Raw genomic sequence first — 21,902 nt, 5'->3', positions numbered from 1 at the left:
TAATGTGTCTATTTTACTGTGTCTGCTGAGGCACCTCTTGGCCATAAAGTAAAATAAAAATAAACTGTTTCAGCATTTTTTCATTTTATAATCCTCATTTTTTTTACATTGTTTTTATCCGCTGTTCTTTTAAGATCTTCACTGGTGGCCTGTGCACCATCGAAACAGTTTGAGCCAGACAAGAGAGAACTCAAACATTACAAGAATCCCTCCTGCTGTGCGAGGTCATAAAAACATTACTTTTGAAGGGAATTTTAAAATTATAATTACTCCCAAATGTCTGTGTGTTTTTTGTATCTTCTCGTCAGGCGTCTCACCTTCAGGAAGAGAGATTCCTCCAGGAGCCCGAGGAATTCTGGGAAATAGCTGCCGACTCCTCGTCCACGGCTCCCACCAAACTGATCTGCCTCATGGGCCCCGCTCTGTACGTGCCGTGACTGTACGAGCGCTTCACCTGCGGCACAAAAGAACACAGAAACACAATTCAGTAATGTTTAGTATATTTATGTTTGCAGCTTCCTGTTTATAGGCGACATTTTAAGGACTTTGACCATGAAAAAGATAGAATACAAGCATCACGAATTTCGACTTCCGGTCATCGCGCAATGCATACTGGGAAGGATTTTCCAAAAAAGTCAGCATCAAACCGGCATGTTTGATTTCACAGTGGGATGCATCTATTGACAAAGCCGACTTTTCTAGTCTTTTGAACCGAATCACTTTTGTTTCTGGCTCTGATATTAGCGAAAAAATGCACAGCACACCCAGATGGCCGATGTCCAAAAACCACCCTACCTTCAAAATAACGTTTTGGCCAAAAAAGCCCTGATCAGATCATCTTCCTGCCCTGGACCACAGGGGGGCTTTTGGACATCGGCCATCTGGGTGCGCTGTGCATTTTTTCGCTTTTGTCTAGCTCACAGGTGTCAAACATAAGGCCCGGGGGCCAGATCCGGCCCTCCAAGACCTTTAATGTGGCCCTTGGGTGATTTTCTACTAAAATATTTTAATTATATTTTCTATTAAAATATTGGTAATTTTCTGCGGTGCTTAGGACAGCAGCATCTCCAGCGCCTCTGTACGTGGCCCCTCCCACCAGAGCAGCACAAATGAAGACTTGTCTCTTTCCAAACGCTCTTAAAGGACGATCGTTTTGACTGTTGACCGTGACACCCTCATCAGAAAAATGTCCAACATGAGAAAAGTGGAGCCGAGTGCAGGATTTTCCAAGAAAAATTTACTTATTCCTATTTGCAAACAAGTTTCAGGTTGTTCATAATATATTATAATAAGAAAGAGTTCATCAATTAAAAAAGATTTCTGTAATAGATTTGCGTTTCTCTGCACGAATATTTGAACTTATTGTTATTTCTGGGGTTTATATGACATGAGTTCTGATCCGGCCCCTTTGGGATCAAAATAGGTTGGATATGGCCCCCGGACCAAAATGAGTTTGACACCCCTGGTCTAGCTGCTCCTTGCATTTGGACCTCTGCAGGAATTTTGGTGTGCGTTTTCTGTTTCTTCTGGTTCTAATATTGTCATATTTTAGTTCTGGGATTCGGACATCGTAATCGTGCGGTTGTTGGATCCTAACAGCGGAAAACGGGCTTCGGAAGTTTGCAAACTCCATAAATGCAAAAGGGAATCAGATGTGTGTGACTGTAAACCTCCGTTCAAACTGTTTTTCTGCCCAACAGAATTGAAAAATAGTGAAAGGCGAAGGCGATGGGCAAGATTGATCCACAGGAAGGAAGAAAAAGGTAAACTTTGACTGCTTAAGAAATCATCCCGAGTTTGCAGCGAACATTTTGTATGTGGAGCGTCAACAAAGTGGGATCCCGTTTGTTAATCGAGAGGTGCAGAAGACAAACAGACTGAGCTGCACTTTCTTGTTCTTGTGGTTTTACAGCAACATCACGTCTTGGTCTCTTTGCAGTGGAAGGTGTTTCTTGGTGAACAGTTGGTGCCTTTCGCTTTGGTGTTGACTTTTTAAATTCGTAACCAAGGTTGAGCGAGGGATCGGGATTTTACTTTGTTGGCGCTCCACATACAAAATGTTCACTGCAAACTCGAGATGATTTAGGCAGTCAAAGGTTTCTTTTTTTTTTTATCTTTCTTGTAGATCAGGGGTGTCAAACTCATTTTGGTCCAGGGGCCATATCCAACCTACTTTGATCTCAAAGGGGCCGGATCAGAAAACTCATGGAATATATACCTCAAAAATAACAATAAATTCAAATATTTGTGCAGAGAAACGCAAATCTATTACAGAAATCTTTTTAAATTGATGATCTCTTTCTTTTACAAAATATTATAATATTATGAACAACCTGAAACTTTAAGAAAAATGCAATTTCAACACAATATTTTAACATGAACTTGTATGCACATAGGAATAAGTCAATTTTTCTTGGAAAATCCTGCACTTGGCGTTCACTTTTCTCATTTTTGACATTTTTCTGATGAGGGTGTCACGGTCAACAGTCAAAACGATCGTCCTTTAAGAGAGTTTGTCTTCATTTGTGCTGCTCTGGTGGGAGGGACCACGTACAGAGGCGCTGGAGACGCTGCTATGCTAAGCACCACAGAAAATTACCAATATTTTAATTTAAATATTTAAGTTGAAAATCAGCCGAGGGCCAAATTAAAGGTCTTGGAGGGCCGGATCTGGCCCCCGGGCCTTATGTTAGACACCTGTGTTGTAGATCAATCCTGCCCATCGCCTTCGCCTTTCACTATTTTTCAATTCCGTTGGGAAGAGAAACAGTTTGAACAGAGGTTTGCAGTCACACACATCTGATTCCCTTTTGCAGTTATGGAGTTCACAAACTTCCGAAGCCCGTTTCTGGAGCTGTTTTCCACTGTTAGGACATCCAACAACCACACAATTACCATGTCTGAATCTAATAACTAAAATATGACAATATCAGAACCAGAAACAAAAGTGATATGGATCAAAAGACTTGAAAAGATCGACTTTGTCAATAGACGCATCCCACCGGGAAAACAAACACGGAGGTTTGACGCTCACATTTTTCGGAAAACCCTTACCAGTATGGATCGCGCGATGACCGGAAGTCCGAAATTCGTGATGCCTGAATATGTCGTTTAAGCTCATGGCAAAACAATGCAGACTTTCCGTCACTCTGAACTGAAACAATCCAGCTCAGTTTAAAACTACGGAGATTATGAAAAGTTATGATGATTATAAATGAACCAAAACTATAAATAAAAGTGTGTGTTTGAGTTGAACGGGCCGGATCCAGCGAGTTTAAACGAGGAGTCGTGCTGCGAGCGTGGAGAGCTCCGCTGTAACGACTCCAGAGACACTGTGTTTACATAATGCATAATTTAACAGCAAAACAGGCATGGCATTGTTTTTACTTCATTATAAGAAAGAGACAGAAGAAGGAGAAGAAGAAGAGAGGGAAAAGGGGGATGAGAAGGAGGGGGAGATACTGGGCAGAGGGAGTGAGAAGGAAAGAGAGAGAGAGAGAAAGGGAGGAGAGGAGAGAAACAGATGGGTGGGATGGACGAGAGAAAGAGGAGGAGATTGAGAAGAGAGATAAATAGTTTGAGGGAGAGAAGGAGGAGAAGAGAGACAGATGGGTGGGGTAAGAGAGAGAGGAGAAAGAAGATGGAGAGAGAAAGAGAGAATACGGAGGAAGAGAGGAGAGGGAGGTTGAGGGGGATGAGAAGGAAGAAGAGAGAAAGGGAGAAGAGAGACAGATTAGTAGAGTGAATGAAAGAGAAGATGAGAGAAATATGAGGAGGAGGGAAATAGTCAGAGAGAGGAGAGAGAGGGATGAGAAGGAGAAGAGGAAGGAGAGAGAAAGGGAGGAGAGAAGACAGACAGATGAGTGGGGTAAGAGAGAGAGAGAAAGGACAGGGAAAGAGAGAGGATGGAGGTTGAGAGAGGGGAAGAAAAGGAAGAAGAGAAGAGAGACAGATTAAGTAGGGTGAACGAAAGAGAGAGGATGAGAGAAATAGTTTGAGGGACAGAGGAGAGAGAGAGAGAGAGAGAAGGTTGAGAGAGGGATAGATGAGAAGGAGAAAGAAAAGGAGGAGAGAAGAGAGACAGATGAGTAGGGTGAACGAAAGAGAGAGGATGAGAGAAATAGTTTGAGGGAGAGAGGGAGGAGAAGAGAGACAGTTTGATGGGGTAAGAGGGGGGAGACACAGACGGAAGAAGGAGAGAGAGAAAGAAACAAAGAGAGAGAGGGAGAGTTTGATAGAGAGGAGTTGGAGGTTGAGAGAGAGAGAGAGAGAGAGAGAGGGGTGAGAAGGAAAAAGAGGAAAGAGACAGAAAGGGAGGAGAGGAGAGAACAGATGGGTGGGGTGGACGAGAGAAAGAGGAGGAGAGTGAGAAGAGAGATAAATAGTTTGAGGGAGAGAAGGAGGAGAAGAGAGACAGATGGGTGGGGTAAGAGAGAGAGGAGAAAGAAGATGGAGAGAGAAAGAGAGAATACGGAGAAAGAGAGGAGAGGGAGGACAGGGAGGGATGAGAAGGAAGAAGAGAGAAAGGGAGAAGAGAGACAGATTAGTAGGGTGAACGAAAGAGAGAGGATGAGAGAAATATGAGGAGGAGGGAAATAGTCTGAGAGAGAGGGATGAGAAGGAGAAGAGGAAGGAGAGAGAAAGGGAGGAGAGAAGAGAGACAGATGAGTGGGGTAAGAGAGAGAGAAAGGACAGGGAAAGAGAGAGGATGGAGGTTGAGAGAGGGAGGGAAGAAAAGGAAGAAGAGAAGAGAGACAGATTAGTAGGGTAAGAGTGAGAGAGGGGGAAGAAGAGAGAGAAGGTGAGGAGAAAGATGATGAGAGAGAGAGAGAGAGAGAGGATAGGGAGAGAGAGAGGAGAAAGAGGTTGAGAGAGGGAGGCATGAGAAGGAAGGAGAGAGAAAGGGAGGAGAGAAGAGAGACAGATGAGTGGGGTGACTGAAAGAGAGAGAATGAGAGAAATAGTTTGAGGGAGAGAGGGAGGAGAAGAGAGAAAGATTGATGGGTGTGTGTGAGAGAGAGAGGAGATGGAGAGAGAGAAAGAAAGAAAGAAAGAAAGAAAGAGGGGATAGGAAGAGAGATAGAGAGAGGTGAGAAGGAATAAGAGGAAGAAGAGAGAAAGAGAGGGGAGAAGAGAGGAGAAAGAAGATGGAGAGAGAGAAAGGATAGGGAGAGAGAGGAGAGGGAGGTTGAGAGAGAGAGAGAGAGAGAGAGAGAGAGAGAGGGGTGAGAAGGAAAAAGAGGAAAGAGACAGAAAAGGGAGGAGAGGAGAGACAGATTGGTGGGGTGGACGAGAGAAAGAGGAGGAGAGTGAGAAGAGAGATAAATAGATCGAGGGAGAGAGGAAGGGAGAAGGGAGGAGAGGAGAGACAGATGAGCGGGGTGGGAGAAAGAGGGGAGGAAAGAGGAGAAAGAAAATGGAGAGAGAGAAAGCATAGGGAGAGAGAGGGGAGTGGGAGGCTGAGAGAGGGAGGGATGAGAAGGAAGAAGAGACAGATTGGTGGGGTGAGAGAAAAAGGGGAAGAGAGAGGAGAGACAGACGGCTGGGGTGAGAAGAGAGGGAAGAGAGAGGAGAAGATGATGAGAGAGAGAGAGAAGAGAGAGAGGGAGAGAGAGAGGAGAAAGAGGATGAGAGAGGGATTGACATGAGAAGGAAGGAGAGAGAAAGGGAGGAGAGAAGAGAAACAGATGAGTAGGGTGAACGAAAGAGAGAGGAGGAGAGAAATAGTTTGAGGGAGAAAGGGAGGAGAAGAGAGGAGGAGAGACAAAGATGGAAGATAGAGAGAGAGAGAGATGAGAAAGAAAGAAAGAGAGAGGGAAAGACAGAGAGGAGAGGGAGGTTGACGGAGAGAGGGGTGTGAAGGAAGAAGAAGAAGAAGAAGAAGAAGAGAAAAAGAGAGGAGAGAAGAGAGAAATAGTTGGCAGGAGAAAGGGAGGAGAAGAGAGAAAGATTGGTGGATTAAGAGACAGAGGGGATAGGGAGAGAGAGAGAGAGAGAGAGAGAGAGAGAGGAGGGATGAGAAGGAAGGAGAGAGAAAGGGAGGAGAGAAGAGAGACAGATGAGTAGGGTGACTGAAAGAAAGAGAGAAAGGGAGGAGAAGAGAGGAGGAGAGACACAGATGGAAGATAGAGAGAGAGAAAGAAAGAGAGGGAAAGACAGAGAGGAGAGAGGGGTGTGAAGGAAGAAGAAGAAGAGAAAAAGAGAGGAGAGAAGAGAGAAATAGTTTGCAGGAGAAAGGGAGGAGAAGAGAGACAGAAGGGTGGGCTGAGAGAGAGAGGAGGAGGGAGGAGAAAGAAGATGGAAAGAGAGGAGAGGGAGGGATGAGAAGGAAGAAGGGAGAAAGGGAGGAGAGAAGAGAGACAGATCAGCAGGATGAATGAGAGAAAGAGGAGGAGAGTGAGAGGAGAGAGAAAGAAAGAGACGTGGGAAGAGAGGGAGAGCGTGACGGATGACAGACGATAAAGGGGGGAAATGTGTGCGGGGGAGAGAGAGAAAGAGACACGGAGCGAAGGAATTTATAAAAAAAAGAAAGATGGACAAGAGAAAGAGAAAAACGAGAGAGAGAGAGATGGGAAAAGAAGGGAAACAAACAAGAGGAGCGAGACAAGGAGCTTAAACCGGATAAATGTGAAAGGAATGAGAAGATCTACGGAGAGATTAAAAGAGAGAAAGAGAGAAAGAACAGAAGAACAAACGGAGAGAGAGAGAAGCTAAAATAAAAGCGCTGATGTGAGTTTGAGGCGAGCAGACGCAGGAAATGTGACAGACTTCCTCACAGGGAAAAGCTCCAGCCTTCAGACGGATCTGTTTCTGCGCAAACAAAAACGGACAGATATTTACACGAGGAGGAGAGAAAGAGAAGAGAGAGAAAGAGAGAGAGAGAGATAGAGAGAAAGAGGAGGGCGACATTAGCATGAGATAAACACATTTTTGTTCTGTTTTTATTTCTTGTGCAGAGAAGTAATTACTAAAGCAAATAAAGTCTCTTCGCGACGAGGTAAAAAAGAACAAACGCACAATATTTCTTTCTTTTTTCCTCCCCTTGCTTCAGTTCTTTCAGCCCCTCTCCTCTCTCTTCTCTCTCTCCTTTTTTCTCCCTTCCTCTTACTCTATCCTTGTCTCTTTCCCTCTTTCTGTATCTCTCTACTCTCTCTCTTTCTCTGTTGTCCCTACCTCCTCTCTCTCCATCCATCCTCTCTCTCTTGTCTCTCACTCCTCTCTCATCTCTTTTCTCCCTCCTCTATCTCTCTCTTCTCTCCATCCCTGTCCTCTCTCTAATCTCTCTCTCCTCTCTTTCTTTCTCTTCTCTCTCCTCTTTTGTCCCTCCACTCTCTCTCCTGTCTCCATCCCTCATTCGTCTCTCTCATCCCCCTCTCTTTTGTCCCTGCTCTCTCTTCTCTCTCCATCCCTCTCTCCTCTTTTGTCCCTCCTCTCTCTCAACCCTCTCTCCTCCTTCCTCTTTCTCTCCTCTCTCTTTGCTCCATCCCTCTCTCCTCTCTATCCTCTAACTCCTCCTTCCTCCTTTTTCCATCCTTCTCTCCTCTCCCTCCTCTCTCATCCCTCTCTCCTCCCTCCTCTTTGTCGCTCCTCTCTCTGTCTCTCTCCTCCCATCTCTCTGTCTCCTTTCTCTTTTTTCCCCTCCTCTCTCTCCTCTCTCTATCCTCTAACTCCTCTTCCTCCTCTTTCCATCCCTTTCTCCTCTCCCTCCTCTCTCATCCCTCTCCTCTCCATCCCTTTCCTCTTTTATCCCTCCTCTCTCTCTCCATCCCTCTCCCCTGTGTCTTTCTCTTCTCTCTCTTTCCATCATTCTCCTCTCTTTTGTCCCTCCTCTCTTTGTTCCTCCTCTCTCCATCCTTCTCTCCTCTTTTGTCCCTCCTCGCTCTACTTTCTCTCTCCTCCCGTCTCTCTCTCTCCTTTTTCTTTTGTCCTTCCTCTCTCTCTCAACCCTCTCTCCTCCTTCCTCTTTTTTCTCCATCCCTCTCTCCTCTCTCCATCCTTTAACTCCTCTCCCTCCTCTCTTTTGTCCCTCCTCTCTCATCCCTCCTCTCTTTGTTCCTCCTCTCTCTCTCTCCTCCCTCCTCTCATCCCTCTCTCCTCTCTTTTGTCCCTTCTCTCTCCATCCCTCTCTCCTCCCTCCTCTTTCTCTCCTCTCTCTTTTCTCCATCCCTCTCTGCTCTCTTTATCCTCTAACTCCTCCTCTCTCCTCTCTCATCCCTCTCTCTTCTCTTTTGTCCCTTCTCTATCCTCCCTCTCTCCTCCCATTTCTCTTTCCTTTCTCTTTTGTCCCTCCTCTCTCTATCCTCTAACTCCTCTTTCCATCCTTCTCTCCTCTCCCTTCTCTCTCATCTCTTTTGTCCCTCCTCTCTCATCCATCTCTCCTCTCCATCCTTTTCCTCTTTTATCCTTCCTCTCTCTCCATCCCTCTCCCGTGTCTTTCTCTTCTCTCTCTCTCTCTCCATCATTCTCCTCTCTTTTGTCCCACCTCTCTTTGTTCCTCCTCTCTCTCTGTCTCTCTCCCTCCATCCTTCTCTCCTCTTTTGTCCCTCCTCGCTCTACTCTCTCTCTCCTCCCTCCTCTCATCCCTCTCTCCTCCCTTTTTTCCCTTCTCTCTCCATCCCTCTCTCCTCCCTCCTCTTTCTCTCCTCTCTCTTTTCTCCATCCCTCTCTGCTCTCTTTATCCTCTAACTCCTCTTCCTCCTCTTTCCATCCCTCTCTCCTCTCTTTTGTCCCTCCTCTATCCTCCCTCTCTCCTCCCATTTCTCTTTCCTTTCTCTTTTGTCCCTCCTCTCTCTCCTCTCTCTATCCTCTAACTCTTTCCATCCTTCTCTCCTCTCCCTCCTCTCTCATCCCTCTCTCATCTCTTTTGTCCCTCCTCTCTCATCTCTCTCTCTCCATCCCACTCTCCTGTCTTTCTCTTCTCTCTCTCTCCTCTCTCCATCCCTCTCTCTCTCTCCTCTCTCCATCCCTCTCATCCCTCCGTCGTTCCCTCGTTCTCTCGTTCCGTTGTGTCAGAGCCGTGTGCTCCAGCCTCCATCTGACTCTGTTATGTAACACGTCTGTAACAGCAGACAGGAGGAGGTCACAGGGCGCCATGGCAACCACGTCTGAGTCTCACGTTACACTGGAACTTTCACTGCCACCGATATGTTTGTAAACACAACCGTGAAAAGTAGAGCAAAGTGTAGAGCGACGTGTGTTTTTCTCAAAGCTGCACTGTGTAACTTTTCCATTGAGGGTCACCTGTTTGTTTCTATGGAGACGTCACTGCTCTGCTTGGAATGTTCCACAGTGTGACAGTAAACAGCTGTACTTTATATTTATTCAATTACAGGTGGTTTTAAAGCTCAAAAATACCTATAAAAACAGACATTCTGACAGTGAGTGGGGTCGCCTCTCCATAGATCTGACCTGTAACTTGGTCTGGTTTGGTCTGCATGAAAGGTAGAAAGGTTTAGTGAAGCTCTGCAATTAATTGAATTTTTATCGCGATTTCTATTTGTGTGTCTAACAATCTCCAAACTCATGAAATCCAGTTGAAATGATAAAGCTTCAGAAAGTTTATTTTGGGATGAGAAGAATATTTATTTTATTTTTTAAACATAAAGATTGTAGAACAGCTGGATATAAGTTTATTTTGGAGACATTTATGTTTTTCTATGTCTTATTTCATGTTCAAAGTGTATTTTATTCATTTTAAAAGAGCCACTGGAGAGTCGCGACACACGTGGACTACACCAGGACTAAAACAAGACTAAACTAGAACTCAACCAGAACTGAACCAGCGCTGACTGTCGGGACGGGCCTGAAGCTGCGCCCGCGTACACCGTCGGGTGACCGCAGGTGAAAGGACCGGCGCAGAACTCCACGCCTCACGGGGCTAAAAGCAGCTGTCGCCTGATTGTGCTTTGTGGACACTTTACTCCGCGGGCTCCTGGTTCTCTCTCTCAGGTCCAAGATTAGTCCTGGTTTAGTCCTGGTTTAGTCCTGGTTTAGTCCTGGTTTAGACCTGGTTTAGACCTGGTTTAGACCTGGTTTAGTCCTGGTTTAGTCCTGGTTTAGTCCTGGTTTAGTCCTGGTTTAGTCCTGGTTTAGACCTGGTTTAGTCCTGGTTTAGTCCTGGTTTAGACTTGGTTTAGTCCTGGTTTAGACCTGGTTTAGACCTGGTTTAGTCCTGGTTTAGTCCTGGTTTAGTCCTGGTTTAGACTTGGTTTAGTCCTGGTTTAGACTTGGTTTAGACTTGGTTTAGTCCTGGTTTAGACCTGGTTTAGTCCTGGTTTAGTCCTGGTTTAGACCTGGTTTAGACCTGGTTTAGACCCATTTAGTCCTTGTTTAGTCCTGGTTTGAACTTGGTTTAGTCCTGGTTTAGTCCCAGTTTAGTACTGGTTTAGTCCTGGTTTAGTCCTGGTTTAGACCTCATTTGGACCTGGTTTAGTCCTGGTTTAGACCTGGTTTAGACCCGGTTTAGTCCTTGTTTAGTCCTGGTTTAGTCCTGTTTGGACCTGGTTTAGTCCTGGTTTAGACCTGGTTTAGTCCCGGTTTAGTCCTACTTTAGTCCTGGTTTAGTCCTGGTTTAGTCCTGGTTTAGTCCTGATTTAGACCTGATTTAGACCTGGTTTAGTTCTGGTTTAGTTCTGGTGTCCTACTGATGTTCAGTGATGTTAAAAGCCTAATTAGGTTTGCATGAAGTTAGAAATGATTTGCTGTTGTAAAAATCATTTATGAATGCACTCTTAAAAACTATGAAAATACAAAAAGTAAAAAATATATATATATTATCAGTTGTTATCGAAGCTCATCACAAAAGATGCATTTATTTCAAAGGTCTGTGTGGGGGACGGCAGGAGGATGGGATTTTGGGGAAGGAGGGGCTCGTCTTTCTTTACCAACTCTAAGGGGAGACTCACATTCACCCAATTTGAAAACCCTGCTCTAAGGTTCATATTTGTGGCTTATATTTATTTTCAATTTGAAAAATGTGCATAAATTATCAATAACAAAGTGTTTGTTTTTTTGAGAGTGAGAAATGCTGAAAAAATGCATCGTGTAACTAAAAAATCGTGATTTCAATATTGAACAAAATAATCGAGATAATGTTTTTTTTTCATAATCGAGCAGCTCTAATCCCAGAAAAAGTACTAACATCTACATGAACCGTCCACCAGAAAAGTTACACAATGCACCTTTAAAGTTCCTATAAAATTATAAAATTGACTCTTGTGAGATTTAATTCATGTTATAATGTTGTTATCTTCTCAAAAACAGACCTGGAGTTGTGTTTTGTTTCATTCACACATGTTTGAGTAACTCTTTTATTATTAGTCGGCCTACATTTCCAAATCTCAAAATGCTCTGTTCCACTTTGTGATGTCATGCTGCCATAAATACGCAGGGTTTGTGTGTTAAACGTGTGAGACTGAAACCAAAACACAAGTCCAGGTCTGTTTTGCGACGAGGAAACGACATAATAACATAGATCAGAAAAGTAACTACAGTTCAAGTCTGTTAAGTGTAGTGTGAAGTATAAAGCAGTAATTATTATAACCCGTTGTAGGAACTTGAAAAACCTGAATAGTGTTTTGAGGTGAGGCTGGACAGACTCTGGGGCCTGTCCTTTAGAGCCGCGTGTGATGAAAAGGCTTTTGTCGACTCAAACCTCCACAGCGGATTTGAATAGAGCCTCTGCCTGCTCCTTTTCAACGCACCAGCCCCGCTTTTACACTTTCGTATCACAACGCCAACAGCTTTGTGAGATTGTTTTTATATGAAACATTTGCTGGACTCTTGTGTTTCTTGTGCAAAATCATCCTTGATCTTGTAGCAGTGTTTCAAAACCAGCAAAAGAACGGATACAAAAACCTCATGACTCAAGGGCTCGTGTTACACTAGTTTCTGATTGATGTTACAATGTCGTTTCCTCATCAAAAACAGACCTGGAATTGTGTTCAAATCCTGCATATTTAGGCTGAGTTTTTCTCTCAAACAGAAAACATTTGGTAGCACTTAAGTTTAGGGACCACAGATTAATAGCTAGCTCATACTAAAATGCATAATAAGTGCCTATTTACATAGTTCTTATTTCTTAATCCGATGGAAAATGGCTCCAGAAACGGAACGATCTGGTGCCGCCAACTCCCACGAATTCATCTGAGTACGGATTTGAACCGGTGTGGTATAGGATTTTGACCCCGCGGTGAGGTGACCCGGGGGTCAACATACCCTATAGTATTTTGACCCCCAGGTCAGAATCCTATTATGATAAGTTAACCCCCCATAGAATATTGACCCATTTCTTAAGCCGTGTCCACACCAAACGTGAATGGCACGGACAAATTGAGTCAAACACCCCTAGTTTGTCGCTTGACTTTTTTGAGTCATTCGCTTCATTTGCACATCCTGGTCACTTGAGTTTGGGAATTTGGTTGCGAGACTAAATTCGCTCTATTCGCTCCAGAAGGATCAACGGCGGCTGCGCAGAGTCCTCTGCATCTGGTTGCATTTGGAAAGATGGCGGACTTGGATACATTGAGCGGGCTGACCAGACCGGGACCACACTGAGACCACACCAGGACCAGACCAGGACCAGACCAGGACCAGACCAGGACCAGACCAGGACCAGACCAGGCTCCAAGCGGGCAGGAGTGAGCTTGTGGAGGCGGAGCCCCGGAGCGCGAAGCCGAGACTCAGACCTCGCGGAGGCTCAAGCCCACGGCTGGAGCTCGATTGAGACCGGGACCAGACCAGGACTGAGACTGGAACCAGGCTGGTTTAGTCCTGGTTTAGTACTGGTTTAGACCTGGTTTAGACCTGGTTCAATCCTGGTTTAGTCCTGGTTCAGTCCGTATGCGGTGCAAAAGTCCGGCATCGCAGACCAGGATGAAGCCCGGGACCAGACAGGGACCAGGACCAAGACTGAGACTGAGACCAGAATAAAGGAGAGGGGGACAGAGTGTGGTGTAGGTCCTGCTCTGTGGAGTTTATGCCGGACTCTGTACTGTATAATATGGGCTCGTTTCCCACAGGAACAGTGAGTGTCTGCGCTCAACTGTATCAGCGCACAAGGAAAGAGCTGGTTTTTTGAGCGCTTAGTTCAGGTGTGGGCAAACTATGGCCCGGGGACCATATGCGGCCTTTTAATTTCAGTGTTTTAAAAGTCATTTCAATAAAAAACAAATACCGTGGGACTTGAAAGACAGATATTTTGTTGTTATGTTTTGTAATGATTTTCAATGATGGGATATTTCAATAACATGGGATATATTTTCTACTTATCCCATGTTATTTTTTTCTTTGAGGCGGATTACCAAAAACTCCATCCATCTGCTCCTGGTCCGGCCCTTCCGTAAAATTTTCGAACCAGGTGTGGTCCACGAGTCAAAAACTTTGCCCACCCCTGGTTCAGTTTATGCAAATGAGCCATGTGGTTTTAAGTTTCATTTCTGTAAAACGTAAACAAATATGGGGGAAGGCTTTGATTGTCGACACAGAAACGACATGTCTGGACGCAAATCGTTTCAGATACGGTGATTCAGTGATTCGTTTCAGTGTAAACATAACCTTGGTGTTTATAAAGTACTTTCCATGCATTTTTGCCTGAGGCTGTATTTTGCAAGTATTAAGTCATGAAGTGTTTTCTTCCCGTTACAGTAGTGGGGATTATTGTACAATAGATGTTTTTGTACATACACTTAAATCTTAAAAAGCATTAATAAGTGCTTGATAAACACCAACTAATAGTTAAGTAACAGCTAATAAGCGTACAAATAACCACTTAGTTAGCGATTAAAGGTTGTATAGAGGATTTTTTTAAGGGAAGAGAAATACAGCGACAGTCCTTGTGCGCGTTCAGAATTACTGTTGAAGTGACCTGTCTAGAAGTAATTCAGCGACCGACGCGTCAGTTTTTAGACCCTTCGTCTGCTTCGGTCGCGCCATCGCTGGACGAGATCTCCAAGAATCACCTCAGTTTGGCTTTGCTACTTTTCCACTTCTCTTCTTCTTTCAGCGACCTCAAAAACGGACTTTCTTTTGCGGCGAAATGGTCGTGGATTCTCGTCGGCCGTTGCGACAAATTTTGTGTGCGAAATGCGAGGAAGCGACAGTTCGAAAATGCCTCTAAGAACTGCTGCGTAAACCACATAATCCCCGTGCTCCAACGAGTCAGTTACACTAGGGAGCTTGATTGACAACCTAACAGCCAATAGAAAATGAGGGAGCCTCGTTTTCTATTGGCTGATGTTTATCTGGCCTCACTACGTCCACAGTTGATAGATTTTCGTTCTTTTTTTTTTTGGTCATCATAATTACAAAGCTGCTGCGTCTCTGTAATGGTATTTTAATCTTTCACTGACAGTTTGAAACAAAAAAAATCCTCCATACAACCTTTAATATGTGGTTCCTAAACTAAAGTGTCACCAAACAGTCTGTTCCATGTGGTTCTATCTACAGGAAGTGCTCCATTGTGTTTTCATTGTGTTGTGAATCATCTGGTTAATTTCAGACCTGGAATTGGGAAATCTCTGCTCAACAAAAGGTAAAAGGCAGACGTTAGGTTGAAAACTACCGCTTCATGACATCACAAGGTGGAACAGAGCATTTTGAGCTTTGGAGATGTAGATAGACTCATAATAAAGAGTTACTCAAACGTGTGAATGAAACAAAACACAACTCCAGGTCTGTTTTTGAGGAGATAACAACATTATAACATGACTTAAAGCTCACAAGAGTCAATTTTGTGTAATATAGGACCTTGAAATGATTGAGTCATTCTGACAAGCATTGCGACTGTGATAACATTTGCAATTTTTGTGATGTTTTAATTGCAGGATTCTGTTCAAAGTAGGGCCCTACCGATATATTGTTTAGCCGATATTAACAGCCAATATGGGCACTCGGAAAAATATCGGCTATCGGCCTAAATCTTGCCGATATGGGCTGATAGTCCACGTGGGTCTGTTATATCTCATTATAAATACTCTCTATATTATGTCAATTTAATCCAATTTACAGACAGATAAATGTTCAAATATATGGCGCCGCATCAGTATTTATCTGCAGAGTCATTTGTCTGTGTCTGGGGATGCATTCAGGGGTGGTACAATGTCACAGGGTCAAATCATTCATGTGCGTTCGTTTACTCACTCAGCTGTTGTCAACATGCTGGATTATATTACATTTCCGAATGATCTTTTTGAGTCAGGATTAAAAGGACGCTTATATGTGAAGACTTGTGATCTGAGAGGAGCCTGAGCGAGCGGTGAGTGCTGCAAATGTTTCGGTTTTTGAAGCTACTTTTAGTTCTTTCTCGTTGTTTAGCTGCTGTAGCTCCCACACATAAACAGGACCTACATACTGGACCTGCTTTGATATGTAAATGAGCTGCGAATAGAGGTGTGAATGATCGACATTTACACATATAAATAATTACTGACTGGCTGATAGCAGCAGTTTACTTTGTTTACGGACTAGAATGTGATGCAAAAATGCCATTTGTCTGACCTACTGTCTTTAAATATGACGTAAAGAGGCAGAATAACAATAAATGTCGCCTAAACAAACCCAATTTAAAATCAAGTAGAGCCAGACCTAAGTTTTATTATCAGTTGAATATTTGTAGTGAATTTTTACATCACTAAATGTATTGTCTTTTATATTTGCAATCGGCACCTCAAACTCCTGTTTTATCGATATCATAATGGCTGCAAAAAAATCCATATCGGTCGGGCCATAGTTCAAAGTTCACATGTTAAATAAGTCCAGAAGAACGGACAAAACGACTAAGAATCCGAACTGACAAACTAAGACAAGAATCACATTTCAGAGCGTGTTTATACAGATCTATACTACAGCGTTTATGCAGAATTAGACAGGAGACTTTCTAACTACTTCCATTCAAACTGCGAAACTGTGATTACTCTGGTAGCCATGTTATCTGTCATTTTATGCTCCAGGGCTGATTTCAAAGCAAAAATTCGTACCCAAATCCCACAGACCGCAGCCGACTATAAATAAACAGAACGGAAAATATGACAGAGCTACTGGGAAATAACAGGAATAATTTACAATACGAATCAAAGACATGTTAAAACTCTAAACAGCAACAAAACGCGAACTGATCAAAGTAAACAGATGGGCCACGCGAGACAGATAATACTCCCTACAACTGGACAACAACTCGCCCTTATGTAACAGATAATACTCCCTACAACTGGACAATAACTCTCCCTTATGTAACAGATAATACTCCCTACAAAATAAAAAACAGGACTAAAACAGGACTAAAGCAGGAATAAAACAGGAATAAAGCAGGACTAAAACATGACTTAAATAGGACTAAAGCAGGACTAAAACAGGATCAAAGCAGGACTGAACCAGGACTAACGCAGGAGTAAAACAGGACTAAAGCAAGACTAAAACAGGACTAAAACAGGACTAAAACAAGACTAAAACAGGACTAAAGCAGGACTAAAACAAGACTAACGCAGGACTAAAACAGGACTAAAACAAGACTAACGCAGGACTAAAACAGGACTAAAACAAGACTAACGCAGGACTAAAACAGGACTAAAGCAGTACTAAAGCAGGACTAACGAAGGAGTAAAACAAGACTAACGCAGGAGTAAAGCAGGACTAAAACAGGACTAAAGCAGGACTTAAATAGGACTAAAGCAGGATCAAAGCAGGACTAAAACAGGACTAAAGCAAGACTAAAGCAGGACTAAAACAGGACTAAAACAGGACTAAAACAGGACTAAAGCAGGACTAAAACAGGACTAAAGCAGGACTAAAGCAGGACTAACGAAGGAGTAAAACAAGACTAACGCAGGAGTAAAGCAGGACTAAAACAGGACTAAAGCAGGACTTAAATAGGACTAAAGCAGGATCAAAGCAGGACTAAAACAGGACTAAAGCAAGACTAAAGCAGGACTAAAACAGGACTAAAGCAGGACTAAAACAGGACTAAAGCAGGACTAAACAGGACTAAAGCAGGACTTAAATAGGACTAAAGCAAGACTAAAACAGGATCAAAGCAGGACTGAACCAGGACTAAAGCAAGACTAAAACAGGACTAAAGCAAGACTAAAACAGGACTAAAACAAGACTAAAAGGACTAAAACAGGACTAAAACAAGACTAAAGCAGGACTAAAACAAGACTAACGCAGGACTAAAGCAAGACTAAAACAGGACTAAAACAAGACTAAAGCAGGACTAAAACAAGACTAACGCAGGAGTAAAACAAGACTAAACCAGGACTAAAACAGGACTAAACCAGGACTAAAACAGGACTAAAGCAGGAATAAAACAGGAATAAAACAGGACTGAAAGCAAGTCTGAAATGAATGCACTTCAGTCTCTTTAATAAATTGTACCATTTTATCCAGGTTATATGACTTTTTGAGTATTGATAATTCAAATTAGTCAAAGTAGTTTTGGTGCTAGTTTTAGTCTTGATTCGTATCTGGGCATCGATTCTTTTGCTTTAAAAATCTAAATGTGAGTTTTAATAGAGATGACAGACTGTGAATTCTCTCCTGTCCCTTTAAGAGCCCTGATCCTCTCTGTGATAACGTCATTGTTCACTGGTCTCTTTAATTTACCCTCTCAGCTCTGACCTTGGAACTAGACACAGACTCACAGTGGGACTAAACCAGGACTAAACCAGGACTACAGCAGGACTACAGCAGGACTAAAGCAGGACTGAAGCAGGAGTAAACAAGACTCAACCAGTGCTAAAGCAGGAATAAAGTGGGATTAACCAGGACTAAACCAGGACTAAACCAGGACTACAGCAGGACTACAGCAGGACTACAGCAGGACTAAAGCAGGAGTAAACAGGACTGAACCAGAACTCAACCAGTGCTAAAACAGGACTAAAGAAAGGCTAAACCAGGACTAAAACAGAACTAAAGAAAGGCTAAACCAGGACTAAAATAGGACTAAACTGGGACTGAACCAGAACTAAAGCAGGACTGAACAAGGACTAAAGCAGGACTAAACCAGGACTGAACCAGAACTACAGCAGGACTGGAAGCTAGATTGAACCAGGACTAAAGCTGGACTAAAGCTGGACTGAACCAGGACTGAACCAGGACTAAACCAGGATGAAACCAGGGCTAAACCAGGACTACAGCAGGACTACAGCAGGCCTAAAGCAAAACTAAACCAGGACTCAAGCAGGACTGAATTAGGACTAAACCAGAACTAAAGCAGGACTAAAGCTGTACTGAACAAAGACTAAAGTAAAATGGAACCAAGACTAAAGCTGGACTGAACCAGGCCTAAAGCAGAACTAAACCAGGGATAAACCAGAACTAAAGCAGAACTAAACCAGGACTAAACTGAACCACATGTCTATGATTTCTGGAACTTTTACAACAGATTTAGACTTTTAAGCGAAGTAATACATGAAATAAATATGAATAAAAAGCAGAAATTTGGGCATTTTTAAATAAGTAACATACATGCATTTCATTTATTAATAAAAAAAAAAGTAAAAATCTTCGCACTAACAATTTCTAACCAACATTTTGACTCATCTCATGTCGCTTCTGAAAGTCCATTCAAATCCCTCCATCGGCCCGTCCGCTCTGTTACACAAACTGTATTTTTCACATTCCTTTTATGAGACGAGCGACCGGGGAGAGCGATTCTTGCACCTGCTCACTGCTCACTCATGTGGTTCTCTGTATTAGTATCGCTCGCTTAGAAAAACAAAACAAGTGTAACTGCCAAAACTGAAGTGTCCACAGACGGAGACAGATGCTACAACAGGTGGCCAACTACAAATACACCACTCCACTACTTTAATATATCTGAGGATTTACTTATAATCGACCGGTATTAGAATTAGTTGTTGGGAATCACTTGTGTGTCTTAAAAAAAATTAGAATATTGTGAAATTTTTCTGTATTTTTTGTCACTTATTTGATCTCCTCCTAAAAAATTTACACACACCATTCTATTCTAATTTTATGAGACCCTGAATATTGGGTTTTCATGATCCAATTTCAAGAAATAAAGGCGTTCTCAATGTTAAAGGTGCACTGTATGATAAAACTTTTTGCTGGGGAGTCCGTCATCTGCTTGTTTCTATGGAGATGTCATTGCTCTGCCCGGAAAGTTCCACAGTGTGACATTAAACAGCTCTACTTTACATTTATTTATTCAATTACAGGTGATTTTATAGCTCAAAAATTCCTAGAAAAACAGACGATCTGACTGTGAGCGGGGTCGCCTCTTCACAGATCTGACCTGGAACTTGGTTTGGTTTGGTCTCCGTGATGGCAGAAAGGTTTAATGCCCTACTGTGAAACATTCCAGACAAAGCAATAGCATCTCCGCAAAGAAAAGCACTTGACGGAGCCTCCACCAGAAAAGTCCATGTCCATTTATATTATCTCAAAAAATTTGAAAATCATGAAAAAGTTTTTTGGAGGTTCAACCAAGAATTGAGTGCATAGAAATCATCAAAATTTTAAGAAATAAAGGTATGAAATCTTCAATTCATATGACACGAGTCTCTATAATATATGGGCTTGACTTTCTGAAGTTTGTGACAAAAAATACAGAACTTTTTCATGATATTAGAATTTTTGGAGATGTCCTGATTCAGTCCAGCTTTAGTCCTGGTTCAGTTTTACTTTAGTCTTTGTTCAGTCCTGCTTTAGTCCTGCTTTAATCCTGCTTTAGTCCTGGTTCAATACAGTAGCCAGATTCATCAGCCGGTTTCATTTTGTGGAAACCGTCTGACCTCGCAGCATTAGGATTTGTTTGCTCTACAGTAGGTGGGTACTTTTTTATTTAACCAATCGCTGCTGTTCGGTTGTGACGTATGTAAGGACTAGGGATGGGCATTCGATGAAATTTTCTTAATCGATCGTTGGAAGAATTAACGATCGATTATCGATTAATCATTAACGTTTTTATATTAAAATGATCATCAGTATTATTACTATCTGCACTAATCTGCATAAATAAATTCAACTTTACGACATATAAACCGTAAAGACTCTAGAGCCACATCAGCCCGTTTTAGATTATAATGTCTTTAATTCAGTTTTGCTCAACTCTCACAGAAACAAAACTTAAAACCGCATCACTAATTTACATAAACTCAGCGAAGATAAAACTACAGCTCTTGTGCGCTGATGCGGTTCAATTTCTGTTGGATTAAAAGACATGACTCAGGTGAATACAGGTTAGTGTGACCAGATTTGTGTTTGTCAAAACCAGGACACCGTACGGGGGGAGGGAGGTGGGGACTCGTCATCCACATTGAGCGCGACTCTCACCTGGTAAAACTTTTTTCCCACTGGACACAGAAACATATGTGCTGCTTTATACACTGTGCACATGGACTCACACTTGTCCTGAACGCAACAGAAAGCGTGGAATTTCCTGTGCAAATCATCGTTAAATACACATTTGTGCTTTGGTACGTTACAGACTGACCGACTGTTTGTGTCTCGCTCCTTCTGATGTGCAGAGACACATGTACAGACCTGTTTGGTCACACTACACACAGCAACCTACATTCGGTTTGTCGATTAAAATTAACGTAATTGATGAAATTCTTAATGATCAATTATCGATTAATCGATTAATCATGCCCATCCCTAGTAAGGACCATGCCGGATGCTGGAACGCTCAGTGGTGTCCAAGTAATTCGCGGCGCAACAGCAAACAAAGCAGAGAGTGAACATGTCTGTCAACGATCATTGTCGTTTCTGTCGTTCTGTTCTGTCGTGAACTTGCGAATTACAGGTGCAATAATAAATACTAAGTTTGTATCGTCTACATCCATCTCGACCGCTTTGTTTACAGTCGTGCTGTATCACAAAAGGGACCCAGACTGGAGCTTGAGTTTGACGTCATGGCTTAACCGCTCTTCGCTGATTGGCCGGTGCGCGGTCTACCACTTCCAGGGTTCTTGCAAACCGTCTAGTGTATTCTGATTCTTGACCTAGTCGCTGGAGAGAAATGAAACTGAGCGGAGGCACAAGGTGGCACCAGCCTGACTACTAGTACAGGGTGTCCCAAAAAAACTGGTATAATTTCGCAGGCCAATAATTTTGGCAATTTACTTTTACTTATTTTATTTATTTATTTGAGACAGAGACAGAGCACAATTTTTACATTAACCTTGACAGAAGAGATGCTTGTATCAGGTTGTAGCATCAGTGCAAATTTCCACCTGTCGTCCCTGGGCAGATTGATTGATCGATTGTATTTAACTGACCTTAGCTACCAACTGTTCTTGGAGACCTGTAGCATGTTTTGGGTTGATGGGGGAAACCAGAGCACCTGGAGGAAACCCAGAACCTTCTTGCTGTGAGCCATGAGTGCTAGCCACTGAGCCACCGTACCACCAATTCTTGTTGAAACAGCCTCAAATTTTCACAGAATGTAAAGGAACAGATCAAGATTTTATATTTAATGTTTTATTTTTGTTCTGTTTTCAGGCTGAGCCAAGCCATTCACTCCAAGTCATTTTGCGTTTTGGAATCTGCTCACACACACTCACCCAAGACTGTGCAGCCTTCAATGCAAAATTTGGAAAAACTTCACCAACTGGCAAACAAAGTATAAACTTATGAATTTCAACACCTAAACTGTTCAGTTTCATTGAGCTAGACTTAGGCTACATTCAGACTGCAGGGCTTAACGCTCAATTCAGATTTTTTTTTTTTTTGTGAAATGTTTTTGCGAGGTCGTTCACATTTCCAATTAAATGTGACTTGTATGTGACTCCAGTGTGAACATTAAACGTCTCAAAAGTGTCCCACATGTGACACTGGAGACACGACGACGTCAACCGCAGCGAGCGTCTCTGTGTTTACAGAAGTTGTCCAAACATGGACGCAGCATCGAGCACCTGGAGATTTTAAAGTTCCTCTCGTACCGG

At 42.9% G+C, this 21,902-nt stretch overlaps 1 protein-coding gene across 1 annotated transcript in view; it reads right to left on the bottom strand.

Annotated features, from left to right (window-relative positions):
- The window catches only part of LOC110160009 (lysine-specific demethylase RSBN1L-like), a 97,619-nt gene that overhangs the window by 19,991 nt on the left and 55,726 nt on the right, over positions 1–21,902 (bottom strand). Inside the window, 2 exon segments of the mRNA XM_055153821.1 lie at positions 318–373; positions 376–454. Coding sequence (XP_055009796.1) covers positions 318–373; positions 376–454 — 135 coding nt within the window.

The sequence above is a fragment of the Boleophthalmus pectinirostris genome, unplaced genomic scaffold (genome assembly GCF_026225935.1).
Source record: "Boleophthalmus pectinirostris isolate CB_2022bp ecotype Guang Dong unplaced genomic scaffold, ASM2622593v1 HiC_scaffold_18, whole genome shotgun sequence".
NCBI lineage: Eukaryota > Metazoa > Chordata > Actinopteri > Gobiiformes > Gobiidae > Boleophthalmus > Boleophthalmus pectinirostris.
Note: the sequence above shows the minus strand (reverse complement) of the source record. Positions and strands in the feature narration are given on the sequence as shown.